Here is a 22,943-nt window from a genome sequence, read left to right as displayed (position 1 = left end):
GATCTGTCAGGAAGTCCAGGATCCAGCTGCACAAGGCAGGGTTAAGGCTGAGGTCTCTGAGCTTCCTGCCAAGCCTGGATGGAATTATGGTGATGAATGCTGAACTGTAGTCCAAGAACAGCATTCTCACAGAAGCATCCCTCTTCTCCAGATGTGTAAGGACAGTATGTAGACCAGTGGCTATTGCATCATCTCTCAATCAGTTCTGATTGTAGGCGAATTGTAGGGGGTCCAGTTTGGGTGGTAGCAAGCTGCAGATGTAATCCTTGACCAGCCTCTCAAAGCATTTGCTTATTATTGAGGTGAGTACGACAGGACACCAGTCATTCAGGTATGTTACCTTGGTCTTTTTTGGTACAGGGACAATGTTGGATAATTTGAAGCAGGAGGGCACTCTACACTGGGAGAGGGAGAGATTAAAAATGTCTGTACATCCTGAGTACTCGCTCTGGGATGCTGTCTGATCCCATAGCCTTGTGACTGTCCACTTGTTGGAAACATCTGCGTACCTCAGCCTCAGAGGTGACCAGGTTGCAGGTTGTAGCGGAGGTTTTCCTCGGAGGCTCAGAGTTAGCGACATCGAACTGAATGTAAAAGCGATTGAGCTCATCTGGGAGAGAGCTGGTGATGTTGGCGGCACCACAATGTCTGGCTTTGAAATCTGCAAATGTATGCAACCCTCGCCACAAGTCACGTGTGCTTTTTGTTGTGTATCTTGACTCATTCTTATCCCTGTATTGTTGTCTTGCAGCCTTGATAGCTTTGCACAGATCACAGCTCCTGCTGATCGCTGACATTGTTAACTCTATGTCGCGCGGTAAGTGCTGCTCACACGGAACTATTGATCCAGAGTTTCTGGTTCGGGGAGACCCTGACCGACTTCTGAGGGACAACATCGTTGATGCACTTCCGAATGAAGCATGTGACTCCATCTGTGAACTTGGAGACATCCTCATCCTGGAAGACATTCCAGTCAATGTCATCAAAGCAGTCCTGCTGCATGGAGTCTGATTGGTCGGAACAACAGTGGACGGTTTTAACTATGGGTCCTTCTTGTTTCAGCTTCTGCCTGTACGTTGGCAAAAGCAGGATCGAAGAGTGATCTGATTTTCCAGAAGCTGGGTGGAGGAGAGCTTCGTAAGCGTTGTGGAAGGGAGTGTAGCAGTGGTCAAGTGTGTATTCTCCACGAGTGCTCACCTGGATATGCTCACAAAAAGTCAGAGAGACTTTCATCAGTGACACTCGATTAAGGTCACTGGCGACGATGAAGGCAGCCTCTGGGTGTGCAGTCTCCAGATTGTTGATGGTCTCGTTCAGTTCCTTGAGAGCCCGGTCAGTATCAGCCAGCGGTGGAATGTCCACCACTGTGATGATAGCAGCCAGTAGAGTCTGCACAGCAGCACCAGACTTTCCAGGTCTGGGGCACAAAAGCATTTGAGGGCATGGATGTTCAGGGGGTCACACCAAGCATTATTGACTTGATATAAGTAGTTCCTATCTGCAAGTAACTGCCTAGTATGCTTCTTAATGGTCCCAATCTGCATATGCAGTTGCTTAGAGTATTCCCCTAGTGGTTACACTGGTGTGATTCTGGAAGTTTCTCTTGGTACAGCATTATTTAACTCATTGGTTAACTCATTGGTTAACTCTTACCTACAGATCTGAGTGAAATTTTTCCTTATCTATGGGTATGAAAGAGCTGCACCATGAGCTCAGTCTTAATCTTAGTACTTCACTTTTTGTCTCTCCCTTCATTTAGTAGACTTCTATCGCTGTTCAATTAAGTCTCTGTTTGTTCTATTAGCAGTAAGTATTGTGCCTCTTCTTGACTTCCAAAAGAACCTTGGACTAAAATATCAGAATCCACCAGATTGATTTTAGAGTAGATTAAAAGGCCAGCACAACATTGTGGCTGCTCTCTCAACCTACTGTACGACCAATCTAACCTTTATCTCCTGCACTGTGCTGGAATGTTCTATGTTCTAAGTTCTGTCTTCTGTGTAAAAGGACTGTGTGCAAAACAAGATGTTAGTGTAAAAGCACAAGTAGGGAAAAGTCTATGGTCGTGCAAGAAGTGGTCCATAAGGCCATAAGACATAGGAGCAGCATGGTAGGTATCGCAGTGCCAGGTTCGATTCCTGCCTCAGTCGTAAGGTAAGGAGTTTGTAAATCCTGTTTCTCCTCACCTTCTAAAGAAGTTTTGGTCACCTACCTACAGGAAAGATACAGATAAGGTTGAAAGAAATTTATGAGGATGTTGCCAGGTCTGGGGTACCTGAGTTATAATGAAAGATTGGATAGGTTAGGACTGTATTCCTTGGAACTAGGAGATTTGATAGAGGTGTACAAAATTATGAGGGGTATAGATAAGATTTTTCCATTGAGGTTGGATGGGACTACAACTAGAGGTCATGGGTTATGGGCGAAAGGCAAAAAAAACTTGAGGGAAAACTTCTTCACTCAGAGGGTTGTGAGAGTGCAAAATGAGCTGCCAGAATAAGTGGTGCATGTGAGGTCAATTTCGACATTTAGAAAAGTTTGGATAGATACATGGATAATCAGGGTATGGAGGGCTATTGTCCTGGTGCAAGTCGATGGGAGTGGGTAGTTTAAATGGTCCACCATGGTCTAGATGGACTGAAGGGCCATTTTCTGTGCTTCAGTGTTCTATGACTCTCTGAGTCTATGTATAGGTTAGTAGTTTAATGGGTGTAACTGGGCAGCACCGGCTCGTTGGTCCTGTAGGGCATGTTACTGTGCTGTGTCTCTGAATAAAGAATCAGGACGGTTGTATTCACAGGCGGTGATGTTCAGGGCTGTTACATGAGGACTGGTAGTGTATGGAAACCTCGGTGCATCTCGAGCACTAGAAAATCCTCCTGGTTTTCGGATGCTATCAGAACACTCAGCCTTTCCTCTGGCTCATGAGCATCCAGCAATGTAATGAGCTAAAAAAAAAACTTGCTCAGTACTGCCCACGGACATTGTTAGCTACCCTATTGACTTGCATAAATAGAGTGAGTCCACTTGGAAAGTAATTCATTGTAAAGTAACGCCTTGGGGCATCTTGAGAAATGTGACAGGATTATTTTTAAACAGCTCCTCTTTCCTTAATCAGAATTTTGTGATTCATATTTGGTCTGGGATTGGCACTTTGCATGTGAGGTGGCTTTCCAGAGGTCATAGCTTGGCCTCTAACACTTCCCTTGGTCACCGCCGATATGGTTCTCAGCAGGCTGTGGATCTCTTGGTTCACCCAGGGCTTCTAGATGGGGAAGACTCTGAATAATGATGTGGGGACACAATCGTCCACTACTGGCTTTATAAAGTTCTTGACACCTGTAATTTATTCGTTCGGTCCTCTGATGAGTCTTTGCCCAGTTCACTGACTCAAAAGAATCCCTTAGCCGCTCCTCTGCCTCCTGTGACCACATCTTTGTTGTCCTCACCTTGAACCTTATTCCAGACTTTAAAACTTTCCACTCTGCATGGTTTGGATATTCTTTAATCATTGTTATATATTGTAGTTGTTTAACTAGTTTTAAAGGTACAATAATGATGCGATATCTGTTGCAGGAGAAGCGTGACTGTGCATGCACCCTTTTGCTAAGATGAGACTCGGCTAATTAGAGAAGGATGAGATTGAAGGTCGAGTCTATCATTTATCAACTGAGCCTCAGTTTGACAGGCACAACAAGCAAAGTCAAGGTCAAAGAAGTTTATTATCTGCACAAGTCATACTGTGCACAGGTGCAATGAAGAACTTACCTGCAGCAGCACCTCAGGCACATAGCTCCACATAAGCTGCATTCACAAAAAAATAAATGTTCATTAAAGATAAATTATACACATTTTTTTACAAGGAAACACAATCAAAACAAAAAAACACAATTAGATCCATGCCACTCAGGACATGCTCTCTTCTCATTGCTACCATCAAGGAGGAGGAACAGGAGCCTGAAGACGCACACAAAGTGTTTTTGGAACAGCTTCTCTCTCTCTTGCATCAGATTTCTGTATGGACAATGAACCCTTGAACACTACCTTGCTATTTTTCTCTCTTCTTGCACTACATATTTAATTTTTTATTATATATTTTTATTGCAATTTACAGTATATGTATTACATTACTGCTGCAAACAAATAAATTTCACAATATATGTCAGTGATAACAAATCTGACTCTGATTCTGAAAATACTCACAAAGTCCATTTCAGTGTAATGTGGTTGGGTTGGTCATGATGGCCCAAGTCACAACACAGCACATAATGACGATGATGGTCATGGTGTTGCTCATTTGCAGTGATTTACTGGTTGGTTCAAGAAACGTAGGAACATAGAAAACCTACTTTACAATACAGGCTTTTCAGCCCACAAAGCTGTGCCGAACATGTCCTTAGCTGAGAAATTACCTAGGGTTACCAATGGCTCTCTATTTTTCTGAGCTCCATATACCTGTCCAGGAGTCTCTTAAGGACCTATCGTATCCGCTTCCACCACCATTGCTGGCAGCCTATTCCACGCACTCAACACTCTCTGCGTAAAAACTTAACCCTGACAACTCCTCTGTACCTATTTCCAAGCACCTTAAAACTGTGCCCTCTCATGTTAGCCATTTCAGCCCTGGGAAAAAGCCTCTGAACATCCACATGATCAATGCCTCTCATTATCTTATACACCTCTGTCAGGTCACCTCTCATCATCCATCGCTCCAAGGAAAAAAGGCCAAGTTCACTCAACCTGTTTTCATAAGGCATGCTCCCCAATCCAGGCAACATTCTTGTAAATCTCCTCTGCACCCTTTCTATGGTTTCCATATCCTTCCAAGAGTGATGTGACCAGAACTGAGCACAGTACTCCAAGTGGGGTCTGACCAGAGTCCTATATAGCTTCAACATTACCTCTTGGCTCCTAAACTCAATCCCACGATTGATGAATGCCAATGCACCGTATGTCTTCTTCACCACAGAGTCAACCTGTGCAGCAGTTTTGAGTGTCCTATAGACTCAGACACCAAGATCCCTCAAACCCTGCACACTGCCAAGAGTCTTACAATTAATACTATATTCTGTCGTCATATTTGACTGACCAAAATGAACTCCATGAGCCACTTCTCAGCCCAGTTTTGCATCCTATTAATGTCCCGCTGTAACCTCTGATAGCCCTCCACACTATCCACAACACCTCCAACCTTCATCATCAGCAAATTTACTAACCCATCTCTCCACTTTTTAATCTAAGTCATTTATAAAAATCATGAAGACCAGGGGTTCCAGAACAGATCCCTGAGGCACACCACTGGTAACAGACCTCCATGCAGAATATGAACCATCTACAACCACCCTTTGCCTTCTGTGAGCAAGCCAGTCTGGATCCACAAAGCAAGGTCCCCTTGCCTCCTATGCCTCCTTACTTTCTCAATAAGCCTTGCATGGGGAACCTTGTCAAACGCCTTGCAGAAATCTGTATATACTACATCTACTACTCTACCTTCATCAATGTGTTTAGTCACATCCTCAAAAAATTCAAACAGGCTCATAAGGCATGACCTGCCTTTGACAAAGCCACGCTAACTATTCCAAATCATATTATGCCTCTCCAAATGTTCATAAATCCTGCCTCACAGGATCTTCTTGATCAACTTACCAACCACTGAAGTAAGACTCACTGGGCTATAACTTCCTGGGCTATCTTTACTCCCTTTCTTGAATAATGGAACAAGATCCACAACCCTCCAATCCTCCGGAACCTCTCCCGTCCCCATTAATGATGTAAAGATCATCGCCAGAGGCTCAGCAATCTCTTCCCTCACCTCCCACAGTAGCCTGGGGTACATCTTGTCCAGTCCTGGTGACTTATTCAACTTGATGCTTTCCAAAAGCTCCAGCACATCCCCTTTCTTAATATCTACATACTCAAGTTTTTTAGCCCGCTATAAGTCATCCCTACAATCACCAAGATCCTTTTTTGCAGTGAATACTGAAGTATTCACTAAGTACCTCTGCTATCTCCTCCGGTTCCATACACACTTTTCGACTGTCACACCTGATTGGTCCTATTCTCTCATGTCTTATCTCCTCTTGCTCTTCACATACTTGTTGAACGCCTTTGGGTTTTCCTTAATCCTGTCCGCCAAGACCTTCTCATGGCCCCTTCTGGCTCTCCTAATTTCCTCCTTAAGCTCCTTCCTGTTAGCCTTATAATCTTTTAGCTCTCTATCATTACCTAGCTTTTTGAAACTTTCATAAGCTCTTCTTTTCCTCTTGACTAGATTTACAACAGCCTTTGAACACACGGTTCCTGCACCCTACCATCCTTTCCCTGTCTTATTGGAATATACCTATGCAGAACTCCATGCAAATATCTCCAGAACATTTGCCACATTTCTTCCCAACATTTCCCTGATAACATCTGTTTCCAACTTATGCTTCCAAGTTCCTGCCTGAAAGCCTCATATTTCCCCTTACTCTTATTAAACGCTTTCTTAATTTGTTTGTTCCTATCCCTCTCCAATGCTATGGTAAAGGAGATAGAGTTGTGATCACTTTCTCCAAAATGCTCTCCCACTGAGAGACCTGATACCTGACCAGGTTCATTTCCCAATACCAGATCAAGTACAGCCTCTCCTCTTGTAGGCTTATCTACATATTGTGTCAAGAAACCTTCTTGAACACACCTAACAAACTCCACTCCATCTAAACCCCTCGCACTAGGGATATGCCAATTGATATTTGGGAAATTAAAATCTCCCACCATGACAAGATCATAAGACCATAAAACAAAGGAGCAGAAGTTGGCCATTCAGCCCATTGAGACTGCTCCGCCATTTCATCATGAGCTGATCCAATCTCCCCTTTAGTCTCATTCCCCCGCCTTCTCACCATAACCTTTGATGCCCTGACTACTCAGATACCTATCAATCTCTGCCTTAAATGCACCCAATGACTTGGCCTCCACTGCCGCCCGTGGCAACAAATTCCATAGATTCACCACCCTCTGGTTAAAAATTTTTTTTCGTATCTCTGTTCTGAATGGGCGCCCTGCAATCCTCAAGTCATGTCCTCTCGTACTAGACTCCCCCACCATGGGAAACAACTTTGCCACATCCACTCTGTCCATGCCTTTCAACATCCGAAATGTTTCTATGAGGTCCCCCCTCATTCTTCTAAACTCCAAGGAGCACAGTCCAAGAGCGGTCAAACGTTCCTCATATGTTAACCCTCTCATTCCCGGAATCATTCTAGTGAATCTTCTCTGAACCCTCTCCAATGTCAGCACATTCTTTCTGAAACAAGGAGCCCAAAACTGCACACAGTATTCCAAGTGAGGTCTTACCAGTGCCTTATAGAGCCTCAACATCACATCCCTGCTCCTCTACTCTATTCCTCTAGAAATGAATGCCAACGTTGCATTCGCCTTCTTCACCACCGACACAACCTGGAGGTTAACCTTAAGGGTATCCTGCACGAGGACTCCCAAGTCCCATTGCATCTCAGAACTTTGAATTCTCTCTCCATTTAAATAATAGTCTACCCGTTTATTTCTTCTACCAAAGTGCATGAGTGTACACTTTCTGACATTGTAATTCATTTGCCACTTCTTTGCCCATTCCCCCAATCTATCCAAGTCTCTCTGCAGACTCTCTGTTTCCACAGCACTACCGGCCCCTCCACCTATCTTTGTATCATCAGCAAACATAGCCACAAAGCCATCTATTTAGACAGACAGACAGACAGACAGAAACGCTTTATTGATCCCGAGGGAAATTGGGTTTTGTTACAGCCGCACCAACCAAGAAGCGTGAAGAAATATAGCATTATAAACCATAAATAATTAAATAATAATAAGTTAATCATGCCAAGTGGAAGTAAGTCCAGGACCAGCCTATAGGCTCAGGGTGTCTGACACTCCGAGGGAGGAGTTGTAAAGTTTGATGGCCACAGGTAGGAATGACTTCCTATGACACTCAGTGTTACATCTCGGTGGAATGAGTCTCTGGCTGAATGTACTCCTGTGCCTAACCTGTACATTATGGAGTGGATGGGAGTCATTGTCCAAGATGGCATGCAACTTGGACAGCATCCTCTTTTCAGACACCACCATCAGAGAGTCCAGTTCCACCCCCACAACTTCACTGGCCTTATGAATGAGTTTGTTGATTCCATAATCCAAATCGTTGATATACAGCGTAAAAAGAAGCAGCCCCAACACGGAGCCCTGTGGAACACCACTGGTAATCGGCAGCCAACCAGAATGGGATCCCTTTATTCCCACTCTCTGTTTCCTGCCAATCAACCAATGCTCTATCCACGTATGTAACTTTCCTGTAATTCCATGGGCTCTTGTTTAGCAGCCTCATGTGCAGCACCTTGTCAAAGGCCTTCTGAAAATCCAAATACACAACATCCACTGCATCTCCCTTGTCTAGCCTACTTGTATTTTCCTCAAAAAATTGCACTAGGTTTGTCAGGCAGGATTTTCCTTTAAGGAAATCATGCTGAGTTCTGCCTATCTTGTCATATGCCTCCAGGTACTCCGGAACCTCATCCTTGACAATTGACTCCAACAACTTCCCAACCACCAATGTCAAGCTAACAGGTACTCCCTAGTACCTGACTCTTCCCCTTCCCCCTCCTAACCATGACCCACCTGTCTGCCTCCCGTTGGCTCCAGTGTGATTACCTGCCTGTAACTCCTCTTTACCAACTCCTCACTCTCCCTGACCAGACGAAGATCGTTGAGCTGCAGCTCCAGTTCCCTAACATGGTCCCTCAGGAGCTGCAGCTTGGTGCACCTGGCGCAGATGTGGAATTCCGGGAGGCTGGGAGACTCCAGGACCTCCCACATCCAACACAGAGAACAACAAGCTGCCCTCACACTCATACTTCCCCTTTCCTCAAATAACAGGAAAAACTGAAACTTAAACCTACCTTGCCTTCCCCGCTTCCGCCTAAGCCCGTTGAGCCAAAGCCCTTAAGCCTTCACTCCACTCCCGGCTCACTCTGCTGTCCGCTGTATAAGGCTGTGTCCTTTTTAAATCTTTCCCGCTTCACTGCCCGACGTCACACGCCTGCACAGTCCCGCCTCTCTTAACTCCGATGAGAATAAGAAAAATTCAAAATGGCTCCCGCCACACTCCTGTTCTGATCCTCCGGCTTCCTTCTCCAAACCATGTTATTATTACACCTTTCTAAAATCTGTCTCCCTACCTGCTCCTCGATATCCCTGTTACTATTGGGTGGTCTGCGGAAAGTACCCAGTAGAGTTGTTGACCCCTTCCTGTTCCTAACTTCCGCCCAGAGACTCCATAGACAATCCTTCCATGTCTTCCTCCTTTACTGCAGAAGTGACACTATCTTTTATCAATAGTGCCATGCCCCCACCTCTTACCTCCTGCCCTGTCCTTTCTGAAATATCTAAAGCATGACACTTGAAGTAACCTTTCCTGCCCCTGAGCCATCCAAGTCTCTGTAATGGTCACAATATCACAGCTCCAGGTTCTGACCCATGCTCTGAGCTCATCTGCTTTGTTCATAATACTCCTTGCATTAAAATAGACATATCTCAAACCATTGGTCTTACCACATCCCTTCTATATCACTTGCCTATCTCCCCTCTTGCACTGTCTCCAAGTTTTCACTATTTGTGATCCAACTGCCTCTTCCCCATGTCCTCAGTTTGGTTCCCAACCCCCAGAAATCCTAGTTTAAACTCTCCCCAATAGCTTTAGCAAACCTCCCTGCCAGGATATTTGTTCCCCAAGGATACAAGTGCAACTCGAACCCATCTTATTTGTACAGGTCACTCCTACCCCAAAAGAGGTCCCAATGATCCAGAAATCTGAATCCCTGCCCCCTACTCCAATCCCTCAGCCATGCACTTATCCTCCACCTCATTCTATTCCTATACTCACTGTCACGTGGCACAGGCAGTAATCCCAAGATTACTACCTTTGAGGTCCTGCTTCTCATTTCCTTCCCAACTCCCTGTAGTCTGTTTTCAGGACCTCATCCCTTTTCCTACCTATGTCATTGATACCAATATGTAACACGACCTCTGGCTGTTCTCCCTCCCACTTCAGGATATCGTGGGCTTGATCTGAAACATCTCGGACCTGGAACCTGGGAGACAAACTACCATTGCCTGTCTGACCCCCTAACTATAGAGTCCCCTATCACTGCTGCCATCCTCTTCCTTTCCCTACCCTTCTGAGCTACAGGGTAAGACTCTGTGCCAGAGACGTGGCCACAGTCCTTCCCCCAGGTAGGTTCCCCCACAATAGTACTCAAGCAGGAGTACTTATTGTCAAAGAGTACAGCCACAGAGGTGCTGTCTAGCCTCTGACTACTGCCCGTCCCTCTCCTGACCTCCTGATTGTTACCCACTTATCTGTCTCCCCAGGCCCCGGTGTGACCACCTGCCTGTAACTGCTCTCTATCACCTCCCCACTCTCCCTGACCAGATGAAGGTCATTGAGCTGCATCTCCAGTTCCCTAACATGGTACCTACAGAGATGCAGCTCGACACACCAGGTGCAGATGTGGCTGTCCGGGAGGCTGGGAATCTCCCAGACCTCCCACGTCCGACACCGACTACAGAAAACCAGCCTCACACACATACTTCCTGTCTGTATTCTACTCGGCAACCTACCTCGCTTCGACCTGTTAACGCTGAAGCCCCATTGAGCCAAAGCCTTCCTACTCTGTCTCCCTCTACTCCATCGCCCGCTCCTCTGACGCCCGCACTACAGTATAAGGCTGTTTCCTTTTAAACTCTTCCCATTGTTCTCACCGGCTGACATCCATGGACTTGCACAGTTGTGCCCCGATCAAACTACTGAAGAAATAACTGAACATCAGAACATAAGAAATAGGAGCAGGAGTAGGCCATCCAGCCCATCAAGCCTGCCCCGCCATTCAATAAGATCATGGCTGATCTGTCCGTAAACAGCTCCTTTTCCCCATAACCCTGAATTCCCCTACTATGTAAAAATCTACCTAACTGTATCTCAAATATATTTAGTGAAGAAGCCTCAACTGCTTTCCTGGGCAGTGAATTCCACAGACTCACCACTCTCTGGGACAAACAGTTTCTCTTCATCTCTGTCCTAAATCTTCTCCCCTGTATCTTGAGGCAATGTTCCCTAGTTCTGGTCTCACCTACCAATGGAAACAATTTTCCTACTTCTATCTTATCTATCCCTTTCAAAATTTTATATGTTTCTATAAGATCCCCTCTCATTCTTTTGAATTCCAGAGAGTGTAGTCCCAGGCGACTCAATCTCTCCTCATAAGTTAACCCCTTCATCTCCGGAATCAACCTGGTGAACCTCCCCTGCACTGCCTCCAGAGCCAGTATATCCTTCCTCAAGTATGGAGACCAGAACTGCACACAGTACTCCAGGTGCGGCATCACCAGTACGCTGTATAGTTGCAGCATGACCTCCTTGCTCTTGAATTCAATCCCTCTAGCAATGAAGGCCAACATTCTGTTTGCCTTCTTAATAACCTGTTGTACCTGCAAGCCTACTTTCTGCGATTCATGAACAAGCACTCCCAAGTCCCTCTGCACAACAGCGAACCTTGTGCATGCTGTTTTTGAACCCGATTGTTGTGTGACCTCAGGCTTCTAGACCTCCGCAATATGGTAGCTGCCAGATGATGATATGGTCTGAATGGTGGAGATCTTTGATGATGGAAGTCGCCTTCTGGAGATAACGCCTCCTATAGCTACTACCAGTGGCTCATAGTTGATAAGTTCACGGTATCAACTGAATTATTGCTCAACTATTTTTATGCAGTCTAATATTATTGTCAGATTTAACATTGATTGCTGGCAATCATAAAATGCCATAGCATCAAGGTACCTGCTAGTCATGTTATCTAATACTAAAACCATAGGAAAGTTATGGGCAAGAGAATGAGACAAAAGGATAAGAGGTAAGTGCAGTATTAGAAGGAAGAGCAGTGGATGTAATGTACATGGATTTCAGTAAGGTATTTGATAAGGTTCCCCATGCAAGACTCCCTCAGAAAGTAAGGAGGCATGGGATCCAAGGAGACCTTGCTTTGTGGATCCAGAACTGGCTTGCCCACAGAAGGCAAAGGGTGGTTGTAGATGGTTCATATTCTGCATGGAGGTTGGTGACCAGTGGTATTCCGCAGGGATCTGTTCTGGGACCCTTACTCTTTGTGATTTTTATAAATGACCTGGATGAGGAAGTAGAAGGGTGGGTTAGTAAGTTTGCTGATGACACAAAGGTTGGGTGTGTTGTGGATAGTGTGGAGGGTTGTTAGAGGTTACAGCAGGACATCGATAGGATGCAGAACTGGGCTGCGAAGTGACAGAGTGACTTCAACCCAGATAAGTGTGAGGTGGTTCATTTTGGTCAGTCCAATTTGAAGACAGAATATAATATAAATGGTAAGATTCTTGGCAGCATGGAGGATCTGAGAGATCTTGGGGTCTGTGTTCATAGGACACTCAAAGCTGCTGCACAGGTTGACAGTGTTGTTAAGCAGGCATATGGTGTGTGAGCATTCATCAACCATGAGATTGAGTTCAAGAGCCGTGAGGTAATGTTACAGTGATACAAGACCCTGGTCAGACCCCACTTGAAGTACTGTGTTCAGTTCTGGTCACCTTACTACAGGAAGGATGTGGATACTATAGAGAGAATGCAGAGGAGATTTACAAGGATGTTGCCTGGATTGGAGAGCGTGCCTATTGAGAAACGGTTGAGTGAACTTGGCCTTTTCTCCTTGGATCAACGGAGGATGAGAGATGACCTGATGGAGGTGTACAAGATAATAAGAGGCATTGATCGTGTAGATAGAGGCTTTTTCCCAGGGCTGAAATGGCTAGCATGAGAGGGCGTAGTTTTAAGGTGCTTGGAAATAGGTACTGAGGGGATATCAGAGGTAAGGTTTTCACACAGAGAGTGGTGGGTGCACTGGCAGTGGCGGTGCTGGAAGCGGATACAACAGGACCTTTTAAGAATCTCTTAGGTAGATACTTGGAGCTTAGAAAAATAGAGGACTATGCAGTAGGGAAATTCGAGGCAGTTTCTAGAGTAGGTGACATGGTCAGCACAACCTTGTGGGCTGAAGGGCCTGTAATGTGCTGTAGATTTCTATGTTCTTTAAGTGAGAGGAAAATCAGAGACACAAGAAATTCTGCAGAAGCTGGGAATCCAGAGCAGCACACACAAAATGCTGGAGGGACTCAGCAGGTCAGCCACATCTATGGAAATAAATAAACAGTCAACGTTTTGGACTGAGGCCCTTCATCAGGACTGGAAAGGAAGGAGGAAGAAGCCAGAATATGAAGGGGGGGAGAGGTGCAGGAGTACAAGCTGTTGGGTAATAGGTGAGACAAGGTGAGGGAGAAGGTAGGTGGGTGGGGGAAGGGGGGGATGAAGTAAGAAGCTGGGAGGTGATAGATGGAAGAGGTAAGGGGCTGAAGAAGAAGGAATCTGATAGGAGAGGACATTCGACCATGGAAGAAAGGGAAAGAGGAGGGAAACCAGAGGGAGGTAAATGGGTTTGTGAGGAGAAGAGAAGGGGTGAAAGGGTAATCAGAATGGGGAATGGAAAAAGAGAGAAGAAGGAGGGGAAAAGAAATGATCATTCTGAAATCTGATCTGAATGTGTTGCCCTGCCATTGTCCCCAATGAGTTTGATGTCTATCGGTGTTTTTAATGGGTTATAATGCCTTAACCTGTGAAACGAGGAAGTGAATTTTTATCAGTGACTAATTTTTATGGAGTTGCGAATGAAAACTAGCAGCCACAGTTGCAATCTTTTGAACAAGCTGGTTTGGGCAGGTGGAAACTGGAATGATTCAAGGCCAGTGGCCCACCTGAGCAGCTCTAGCCAGTAATTGCAGACACAGAAAGAGAAAGGAGATCACTGGAATGTTTTACAATCAAATCATTATCTTTATTTTGATTTTCTTGTCTGAAAACTACTTAACACAGGAACATTGTTTAGCCAGAAACTATCCCCATATAATTAGAGGTGGGCTATAAATGAGATCTTACCAAGTCTGCTCGTGTGCCACAGAACATTTTAGCATTACAGTCCCTTCAGCCCACAGTGTTGTGCCAATCCTTTAACCTGCTCTAAGATCAGTCTAATCCTTCTCTCCAACATAGCCCTTCATTTTTCTATCATCTACAGTATGTGCCCTTTGGGGTGGGGAAATTCGTCTCTACCAAAGGAGGTGTACGATGCTCCTTCCCTCCGCAAGCCTGCAGGTCACCTTCGAGCAAGGTGTAGCACCTGCTTAGCCCCCCAATCAGAGTCACATGAAGCCAATGGAGCAGGCGATGGATGGTTGTATGAGCAGTTGGTGCACATCACAAGTCCTGGTTATGCGACCACTGATACCAGGCAGGTAATCTCTGAAGAGTATTGATAATGGCTGGGGTCACCTTCTTGTAAGGAAGATCCCACCCAGAAGAAGACAATAGCAAACCATTTCTGTGAAAAAATTTGGTAAGGACAATAATGGTGATGGAAAGACTATGATCGCATACGTCATACAACATGGCACATAACAAACATGAATCTCTTAATTACCTCCAATGTATCTGCCTTTCCCACCATCCCTGGGAGGGTATTCTATGCACCCACCACTCTTTGTGTGAAGAATTTACCTCTGACATCCCCCCTTATACTTTCCTGCAATCACCTAGAGATTATACCCTCGTGTATCAGCCATTTCCACTCTGGGAGAAAGTCTCTGACTGTCCACTGACTTGACTATTCCTCTTATCATTTATCCTCCTCTAGAAACTCACCTCTCATCCTCCTTCACTCCAAAGATAAAAGCCCTAGCTCAAGAAAAAAACCTTTACCAGGCATTTGTAGTCATACAATTGGTTCCCATTCTGGCACAGACTTTCTCACGACTGCAAAGTGAATCTCAAATGTAACATCTATAGATATGTGGTGGAGAGTACTTTGACTGGCTGCATCACTACCTGGTATGGAAACACCATTGCCCTTGAATGGAAAAACCTACAATAGTAGTAGATATGGCCCAGTCCATCATATGTAAAGTACTGTTCACCATTGAGCACATCTACATTGAGTACCATCACAGGAAAACAGCATCCATCATCAGGAACCCCCACCACCCTGAACAATCTCTCTTCTTGCTGCTGCCATCAGGAAGAAGGTACAGGAGCCTCAGGACCCACACCACCAGGTTCAGGAACAGTTATCACCCCTCAAACACCAGGATCTTGAACCAGAGGGGATAACTTCACTCTACTTCACTCACCCCATCACTGACTGTTACCACAATCTATGCTCACACTTTCAAGGAGACTTCATCTCATGTCCTCAATTATTATTATTATTTATTCATTTTCTTTTTTTGTTCTTGCACAGTTTGTTGTTTTTTTCCCACACTGGTTGTCTGCTTTGTTGGTACTGTCTTTCACTGAAAGTAAATCTCAGGGTTGTATATGGTGACATATATGTATTTTCACTATGAACTTTGAATTTGCTGTTTTCAATGGTTCCCATTCTCGCATATGAACAGTCCCAACCCCAGGTGCGAAGTGAGAAAGTTTGGGCATGGGGCTACCATCCCCATCTTGTAAAAATCTAGAGCTGAAGCTCCAAAAACTTCATCCCTGGGAGAGAAATCTTCATGTAGAAGACATATGAAGTCATGTGATGAAAGCCACAGATCCAATCAACCTTCTATCATCGAGGATTATCACCACTGGAGTCTCCAGGGAAAGCTGAAGAGAGGCTGGCCACAGAATACCTGCCAATACAACCTTGAAGCTAACACCACGAAGATGGGCTAGACCTGGGGGAAAGACTGTCCAAGGACAGAGAACTCTGGCCCCAGTAGGGATGATCGATTTAACTAAGGAGGCACTCAATTTGTCAGGCAGTATCTATGGAGGGGAATAAACAGTCGATATTTCAGGCCAAAACCTTTCATCAGGACCGGAAAGGAAGAGGGAAGAAGTTGGAGTAAGTTGGTGGGAAGAGGTGGAGGAGTAAATGTCGGCAGGCAATAGGTGAGACCTGGTGAGAGGGAAAGTAGATGGGTGAGGGGGGATGAAGTAAGAAGCTAGGAGGTGATAAATGGAATATATAAAGGGCTATTGATGAAGAAATCTGTCATGACTGGAGAGAGGAGGTTCCTCCTTATTCAGTTCCTAAGACAATGTGGTTAGACACAGCTCAAACACCATCTATAAACTGGCAGATGCACCACCATTATGAGCACAATCTCAGATGGTAATGAAGACTGAGATTGATGGGCTGGTTATGTAGTGTTGCAACAACCTCACTCTCAATGTCCATATGACTGAAGAACTAATTGTGCGATTTAGAGTAACTTTAATGATTCACATTGTATTACTGTCACAAAACAACAAATTCAACATCATATAAAATTGATAATAAAACTCATTTTGATTCAGAAGTTTTCTAAGATATTGCTGAGGCCTAAAGTGGAGTACTGTGTGTAGTTTTTGTCATTTATCTCCAGGAAAGATATCAATAAGATTGAAGAGTGCAGAGAAATTGTACAATATATTATCAGGACTGGTGGACCTCAGTTATAGGGAAAGGTTGAATAGGTTAGGACTTTATAGAATTGAGGAGAGATTTGATGGAGGTAAAAAAACATTATGAGGACATATCAAAAATTATGAGGGGTATCAATAGGGTAAATGTAAGCAGGCTTTTTATAACCACATAAACATATAACAATTACAGCATGGAAACAGGCCATCTTGGCCCTTCTAGTCCGTGCCGAACACTTACTCTCACCTAGTCCCACCGACCTGCACTCAGCCCATAACCCTCCATTCCTTTCCTGTCGATATACCTATCCAATTTTTTTTTAAATAACAATATCGAACCTGCCTCTACCGCTTCTACTGGAAGCTCATTTCGCACAGCTACCTCTCCCTGAGTAAAGAAGTTCCCCCTCGTGTTACCCCTAAACTTTTGCCTCTTAACTCTCAACTCATGTCCTCTTGTTTGAATCTCCCCTACTCTCAATGGAAAGAGCCTATCAACGTCAACACTATCTATCCCCCTCATAATTTTAAATACCTCTATCAAGTCCCCCCTCCACTAAGGCCGGGCTAGGCAAGGATGAGAGGTCATTAGTTAAGGGTGAAGGGTGAAATAGGTGAAAGAAAAATAAAGCCCTTAACTCCAAGTGGAGTCATCGGGACACTGTCATGACAGCGTTTTTTTAACAGGCTTTCTTATTTGTATGAGGCCGTGTTGCTAGCTCGAAGCTCAACCCAGCACGGATGGAAAGCGTACAAGGGAGCCGGCTGGATTCGAACTCAGGAGTCTTCGCTCCAAAGTCTAGTGCTGATACCACTATGGCAGCAGGCAGCCAGAAAGGTGAAATACTTCTACACTCAGAGGTGGTGAGAGTGTGGAATGAGCTTCCAGTGGAAGTAATAGATGTAGATTCAATTTTAACATTTAAGAGAAATTTGGGGAAGTATGTACGTGGATGGGAGGGGTATGGTCCAGCTATGAGTAGATGAGACTAGACACAATAACAATTTAACATGAACTAGATGGACTGAATGGTTTGTTTCCGTGCTGTGATGATCTTTGACTCTGTGACTGTGCCATGTCCAAGACATTATATTCTCTTTCAAAACACCTTTTCCATTTTTTCGTCCAAAGTGAGTACCAATGATATTTCTCGCAATGATGTTTTCTGCTTTTTGCTGTTCAGGGTCATCTTTCGGAAGGTTTAGTAACAAAGTGGTATCGGTCTCCACGACTCCTTCTTTCACCAAACAACTATACCAAAGCCATTGACATGTGGGCAGCTGGCTGTATATTGATAGAGATGCTGACTGGAAAAATGTTGTTTGCTGGTAAGAAAGTTCCGATGTTCATATGTTCCACCTTTCAGCTACGCCCTCAGACATTGATGTATAGGGAGTTCATTCTAACTGCATTTTGAGTGGAACCTGATTGTTCCAAAGAGGCATTTAGTGTAGCAGTTTACATTATGTTTTACCGCACCAGAGATCAGAAGATTAAGGTTCAATTCCTGCCACTGTCTGTAAGAAGTTTATATGTTCTCCCCGTGACTGCATGGGTTTCCTCAGGTGTTCTGATTTCCTCCCACATTCCAAAGGTTATATGAAAAGTTTCAGCCTGAAGCAGCATCTGTTTATTTCCCTCCATAGATACTGCCTAATCTGCTGAGTTACTCCAGCATTTTGTGCGTGTTACTCAAGATTTGGGTGCCACGGTAGAACCATAGAACATTACAGCACAGTACAGGCCCTTCAGCCCTCCATGTTGTGCTGACCCATATAATCCTTTAAAAACAGTACTAAACCCATACTACCCCATAACCCTCTATTTTTCTTTCATCCATGTGCCTGTCCAAGAGGCTCTAATGTTTTAGCCTCCACCACCATCCCTGGCAAGTCATTCCAGGCACTCACAACCCTCTGTGTAAAGAACACCCCTGATGTCTCCCCTAAACTTCCCTCCCTTAATTTTGTACATATGCCCTCTGGTGTTTGCTATCGGTGCCCTGGGAAACAGGTACTGACTATCCACCCTATCTATGCCTCTCATAATCTTGTAGACCTCTATCAAGTCCCCTCTCATTCTTCTACGCTCCAAAGAGAAAAGTCCCAGCTCTGCAAACCTTGCTTCATATGACTTGTTCTCCAAACCAGGCAACATCCTGGTAAATCTCCTCTGCACCCTCTCCATAGCTTCTACATCCTTCCTATAATGAAGTGACCAGAATTGAACACAATACTCTAAGTGCGGTCTCATCAGAGATTTGTAGAGTTGCAACATGACCTCTCTACTCTTGAACTCAAGCCCCCTGTTAATGAAGCCTAGCATCCCATAGGCCTTCTTAACCACCCTATCAACCTGCGCAGCAACCTTGAGGGATATATGGATTTGAACTCCAAGGTCCCTTTGTTCATCCACACTTTTATATAATTGACCATTAACCCTGTACTCAGTCTTCTGGTTTGTCCTTCCAAAATGCATCACCTCACACTTGTCCAGATTGAACTCCATCTGCCAATTTTTTGCCCAATTCTGCAGCCTGTCTATATACTCTTGTGACCTTCGACAACCTGCAGCTCCATCCACAACTCCTCCAATCTTCGTGTCATTCACAAACTTACTCACCCATCCTTCCGCCTCTACATCCAGGTCACTTATAAAAATCACAAATAGCAGGGGTCCCAGCACAGATCCCTGTGGCACTCCACTAGTCACCGACCTCCAGGCAGAATACTTTCCTTCCACAACTACCCTCTGCTTTCTTCCTTTAAGCCAATTTTTTATCCAAACAGCCAAGGTTCCACTTATCCCATGTCTCATGACTTTCTGGATGAGTCTCTCATGAGGGACCTTGTCAAATGCCTTGCTAAAGTCCATGTAGACCACATCCATTGCCCTACCCTCATCAATTTCTTTTGTTACCTCTTCAAAAAACTCAATCAGGCTTGTGAGGCACAATCTTCCCTTCACAAAGCCATGTTGACTATCCATGAGTTGACTGTACTTCTCCAAATGCTCGTAGATCCTATCCTTAAAAATTCTTTCCAGTAGTTTGCAGACCACCGACGTAAGACTCACCAGTCTATAGTTCCCAGGTTTCTCCCTATTACCTTTTTTAAACAAGGGAACCACATTTGCCATTCACCAGTCCTCCAGCACTTTCCCTGTAGCCAAAGACGATTCAAACATAGTGTAAACACAAAGTATACTGCTGATGCTGTGGTCAAATCCAACACGTACAAACAAGCTGGATGAACTCAGCAGGTCGGGCAGCATCCGTTGAAAGGAGCTCACAACGTCTTGGCCCGAAACGTTGACTGCTCCTTTCAACTGATGCTGCCCGACCTGCTGAGTTCATCCAGCTTTTTTTTTACGTCTTGATTCAAACGTAATGTAATGGTTAGCACCATGCTATTAGAGCTCGGGTGTTCCAGGGTCCGGAGTTCAATTCCAGTGTTCTAAATTGTAAATTGTACTTGGTCTTGAGCATTTGATGGCTCTGGGCCTGTACTCATTGGAGTATTGAAGAAGGTGGGGGTATTACATTGAAGCCTATCGAATATTGAAAGGCCTCACAAGAGTGGATGTGGAGAGTATGTTTCCTGCAGTGTGGGAGTCTAGGATCATAAGACATAGGAGCAGCATTAGGCCCTTTGGCCCATCGAGTCTGCTCCAGCATTTTCTCATGGCTGGTTTATTATCCCTCTCAACCACATTCTCATGGCTTTTCCCTGTAACCTTTGACACCATTACTAATCAGGAACCTGTGAATCTTCATTTTAAATACACCCAATTACTTGGTCTCCACAACCGTCTGTGGCAACAAGTTCTAGCGATTCACCACACACTGACTAAAGAAATTCCTCCTCATCTCTGTTCAAAATGGACATCCTTCTATTCTGAGGCCCTCTGCTCCCAGACTTCCCCACTATAGGAAACATCCTTTCCATATCCTCTCTGTCTGGTCCTATCAATTCTCAATAGGTTTCAATGAGATCCTCCCTCATTCTTATAAACTCCCAAGTGCAGAACCAGAGCCGTCAAAAGTTTCACAATAGTTAACCCTATCATTCCCAGAATTATTCAGAATGCCCAGAAAGAGTGGATGTGGAGAGGATGTTTCCCATAGTGGGGGAATCTAGGACCATAGCCACAGTCTCAGAATACAAGGACACCCATTTATTCAGAGATGAGGAGAAATTTCTTTAGCTAGTGGGTGGTGAATCTGTAGAATTCATTGCCGCAGATGGAGTGGAAACAAGGTTATTGAGCATATTTAAAGCGGCAGTTAATAGGTTCTTGATCAGTCAGAGTGTCAAAGGTTACAGGGAGAAGCCAGGAAAATGGGATTGAGAGGGATAATAAATCAGCCATAATAGAAGGGTGGAGCAGTCAATGGGCCAAGTGGCCAAATTCTGCTCCTATGTCTTGAATTGACTTTATTACTTACATCCTTATACATGAGGAGTAAAAATCTTTACATTATGTCTTCGTCTAAATGTGCAATGTGCAATTTATAGTAATTTTTTTATAAATACTACTTACAACAGGATAGTCAATATAACATAGAAATACAGTTGTGTCAGCATGAATTAAGCAGTCTGATAGCTTGTTGGGAGAAGCTGTCCCAGAGCCTGTTGGTCCTGGCTTTTATGCTGCGGTACCGTTTCCTGGATGGTAGCAGCTGGTAGTGTTTGGGGTGACTCAGATCCCTAATGATCCTTTGGGCCCTTTTTACACACCTGTCTTTGTAAGTGTCCTGAATAGTGGGAAGTTCACATCCACAGACGAGCTGGGCTGTCCGCACCACTCTCTGCAGAGTCCTGCAATTGAGGGAAGTACAGTTCCCATATCAGGCAGTGATACAGCCAGTCAGGATGGCCTCAATTGTGCCCCTGTAGGAAGTTCTTAGGATATGGGGGCCCATACCAAACTTCCTCAACCGTCTGAGGTGAAAGAGGTGCTATTGTGCCTTTTTCACCACACGGCTGGTGTGTATAGACTACGTGAGATCCTCGGTGATGTTTATGCTGAGGAACTTAAAGCTGTTCACCCTCTCAAATCCAGATCCATCGATGTCAATTGGGGTTAGCCTGTCTCCATTCCTCCTGTAGTCCACAACCAGCTCCTTTGTTTTGTGACATTGAGGGAGAGATTGTTTTCTTGACACCACTGTGTCAGGGTGATGATTTCTTCTAAGTAGGCTGTCTACAGAGAAGCCTATGTAGGCTTGTGGTCTTAGCTACATGTTCTGTGATGAAGAAAGTGTGGGCTTATATTAATACACTCTGATTTCCTGTGACATTCTGCTATTTGTTTCGCAGGTGCACATGAGCTGGAACAGATGCAGCTGATCCTGAAAACAATTCCTGTCATTCGAGAGGAGGACAAACAGGAGCTACTCCGTGTCATGCCAGCTTACATCAGCCCAAAGTGGGAGGTTTCAAAACCCCTGAAAGATCTACTTCCTGAAGGAAATGCCGAAGGTAAATTAGTTGTATGGTTGTTCTGGTGACTTCCCCCTTCCTTTCCAGTCCTGATGAAGGGTCGCGGCTCAAAACGTAGACTGTTTATTCCCCTCCATTGATCTGCCCTGGCTTGCTGAGTTAGAGTGATAGAACTCTACAGCACAGCACTGGTCCTTCAGCCCATCTAGTCCATGCCAAACTATCAATCTGCCTAGTGCCATTGACCTGCACCTAGACCATAGTCCTCCATACCCCTTCCATCCATGTACGTATCCAAATTTCTCTAAAATGTTGAAATTGACCCCGGGTCCACCACTTCCACTGGCTGCTCATTCCACACTCTCACCACCCACTGAGTGAAAAAGTTCTCGCTCAAGTTCTCCTTAAATATTTCACCTTTCACCCTTAGCCTATGACTTCTTGTTCCAGTCTCATCCAACCTCAATGGAAAAAGCCTGCTTGCAGTTGCCCTGTCTATACCCCTCATAATTTTGTACACGTCAATTAAGTCTCCCTTCATTCTCCTACACTGCAAGGGAACAAACTTTCTTTTCTCAGTAAGGTAACTTTGTTTCCTGGACAATAGATTGTTTCTTGGGTCACATGACCATTCTACCTCCACCTCACTGGTTGGTGTGACGTTAAAATTACTCTGGTTCTCACTGATCCTCAATGGTCTTCACAATTTTAGGTCACACTGCTTAGGCAAGACCACTTAGGAAAAGACCTGTTCAACCCTTCCCTATAACTCAGGCCCTCAGGTCCCAGAAACTTTCCTCGTAAATTTTCACTGCACTCTTTCAGAATCAGGTTTAATATCACTGGTATAAAATATGAAAGCTGTTGTCTGTGGCAGCTGAACATTGCAATACATAATAATAAAAATTATAATAAAATACTATACATTTACTGAAGAATA

At 44.6% G+C, this 22,943-nt stretch overlaps 1 protein-coding gene across 5 annotated transcripts in view; it reads left to right on the top strand.

Moving 5' to 3' along the window:
• The window catches only part of LOC132405029 (mitogen-activated protein kinase 4-like), a 93,218-nt gene that overhangs the window by 35,152 nt on the left and 35,123 nt on the right, over positions 1-22,943 (top strand). For 4 of the 5 annotated variants that reach the window (XM_059989729.1, XM_059989727.1, XM_059989731.1 and 1 more), the window contains 2 exons: positions 17,743-17,887; positions 21,881-22,042. In XM_059989729.1, coding sequence (XP_059845712.1) covers positions 17,743-17,887; positions 21,881-22,042 — 307 coding nt within the window. Of the gene's footprint in view, positions 1-17,264; positions 17,397-17,742; positions 17,888-21,880; positions 22,043-22,943 lie in introns of all 5 variants that reach the window. The other variant, XM_059989732.1, reaches the window with a different exon arrangement.

This window comes from Hypanus sabinus, chromosome 14, assembly GCF_030144855.1.
Source record: "Hypanus sabinus isolate sHypSab1 chromosome 14, sHypSab1.hap1, whole genome shotgun sequence".
NCBI lineage: Eukaryota > Metazoa > Chordata > Chondrichthyes > Myliobatiformes > Dasyatidae > Hypanus > Hypanus sabinus.
The sequence above is the reverse complement of the archived record's forward strand: the minus strand, read 5'-3'. Positions and strand labels throughout refer to the sequence as shown.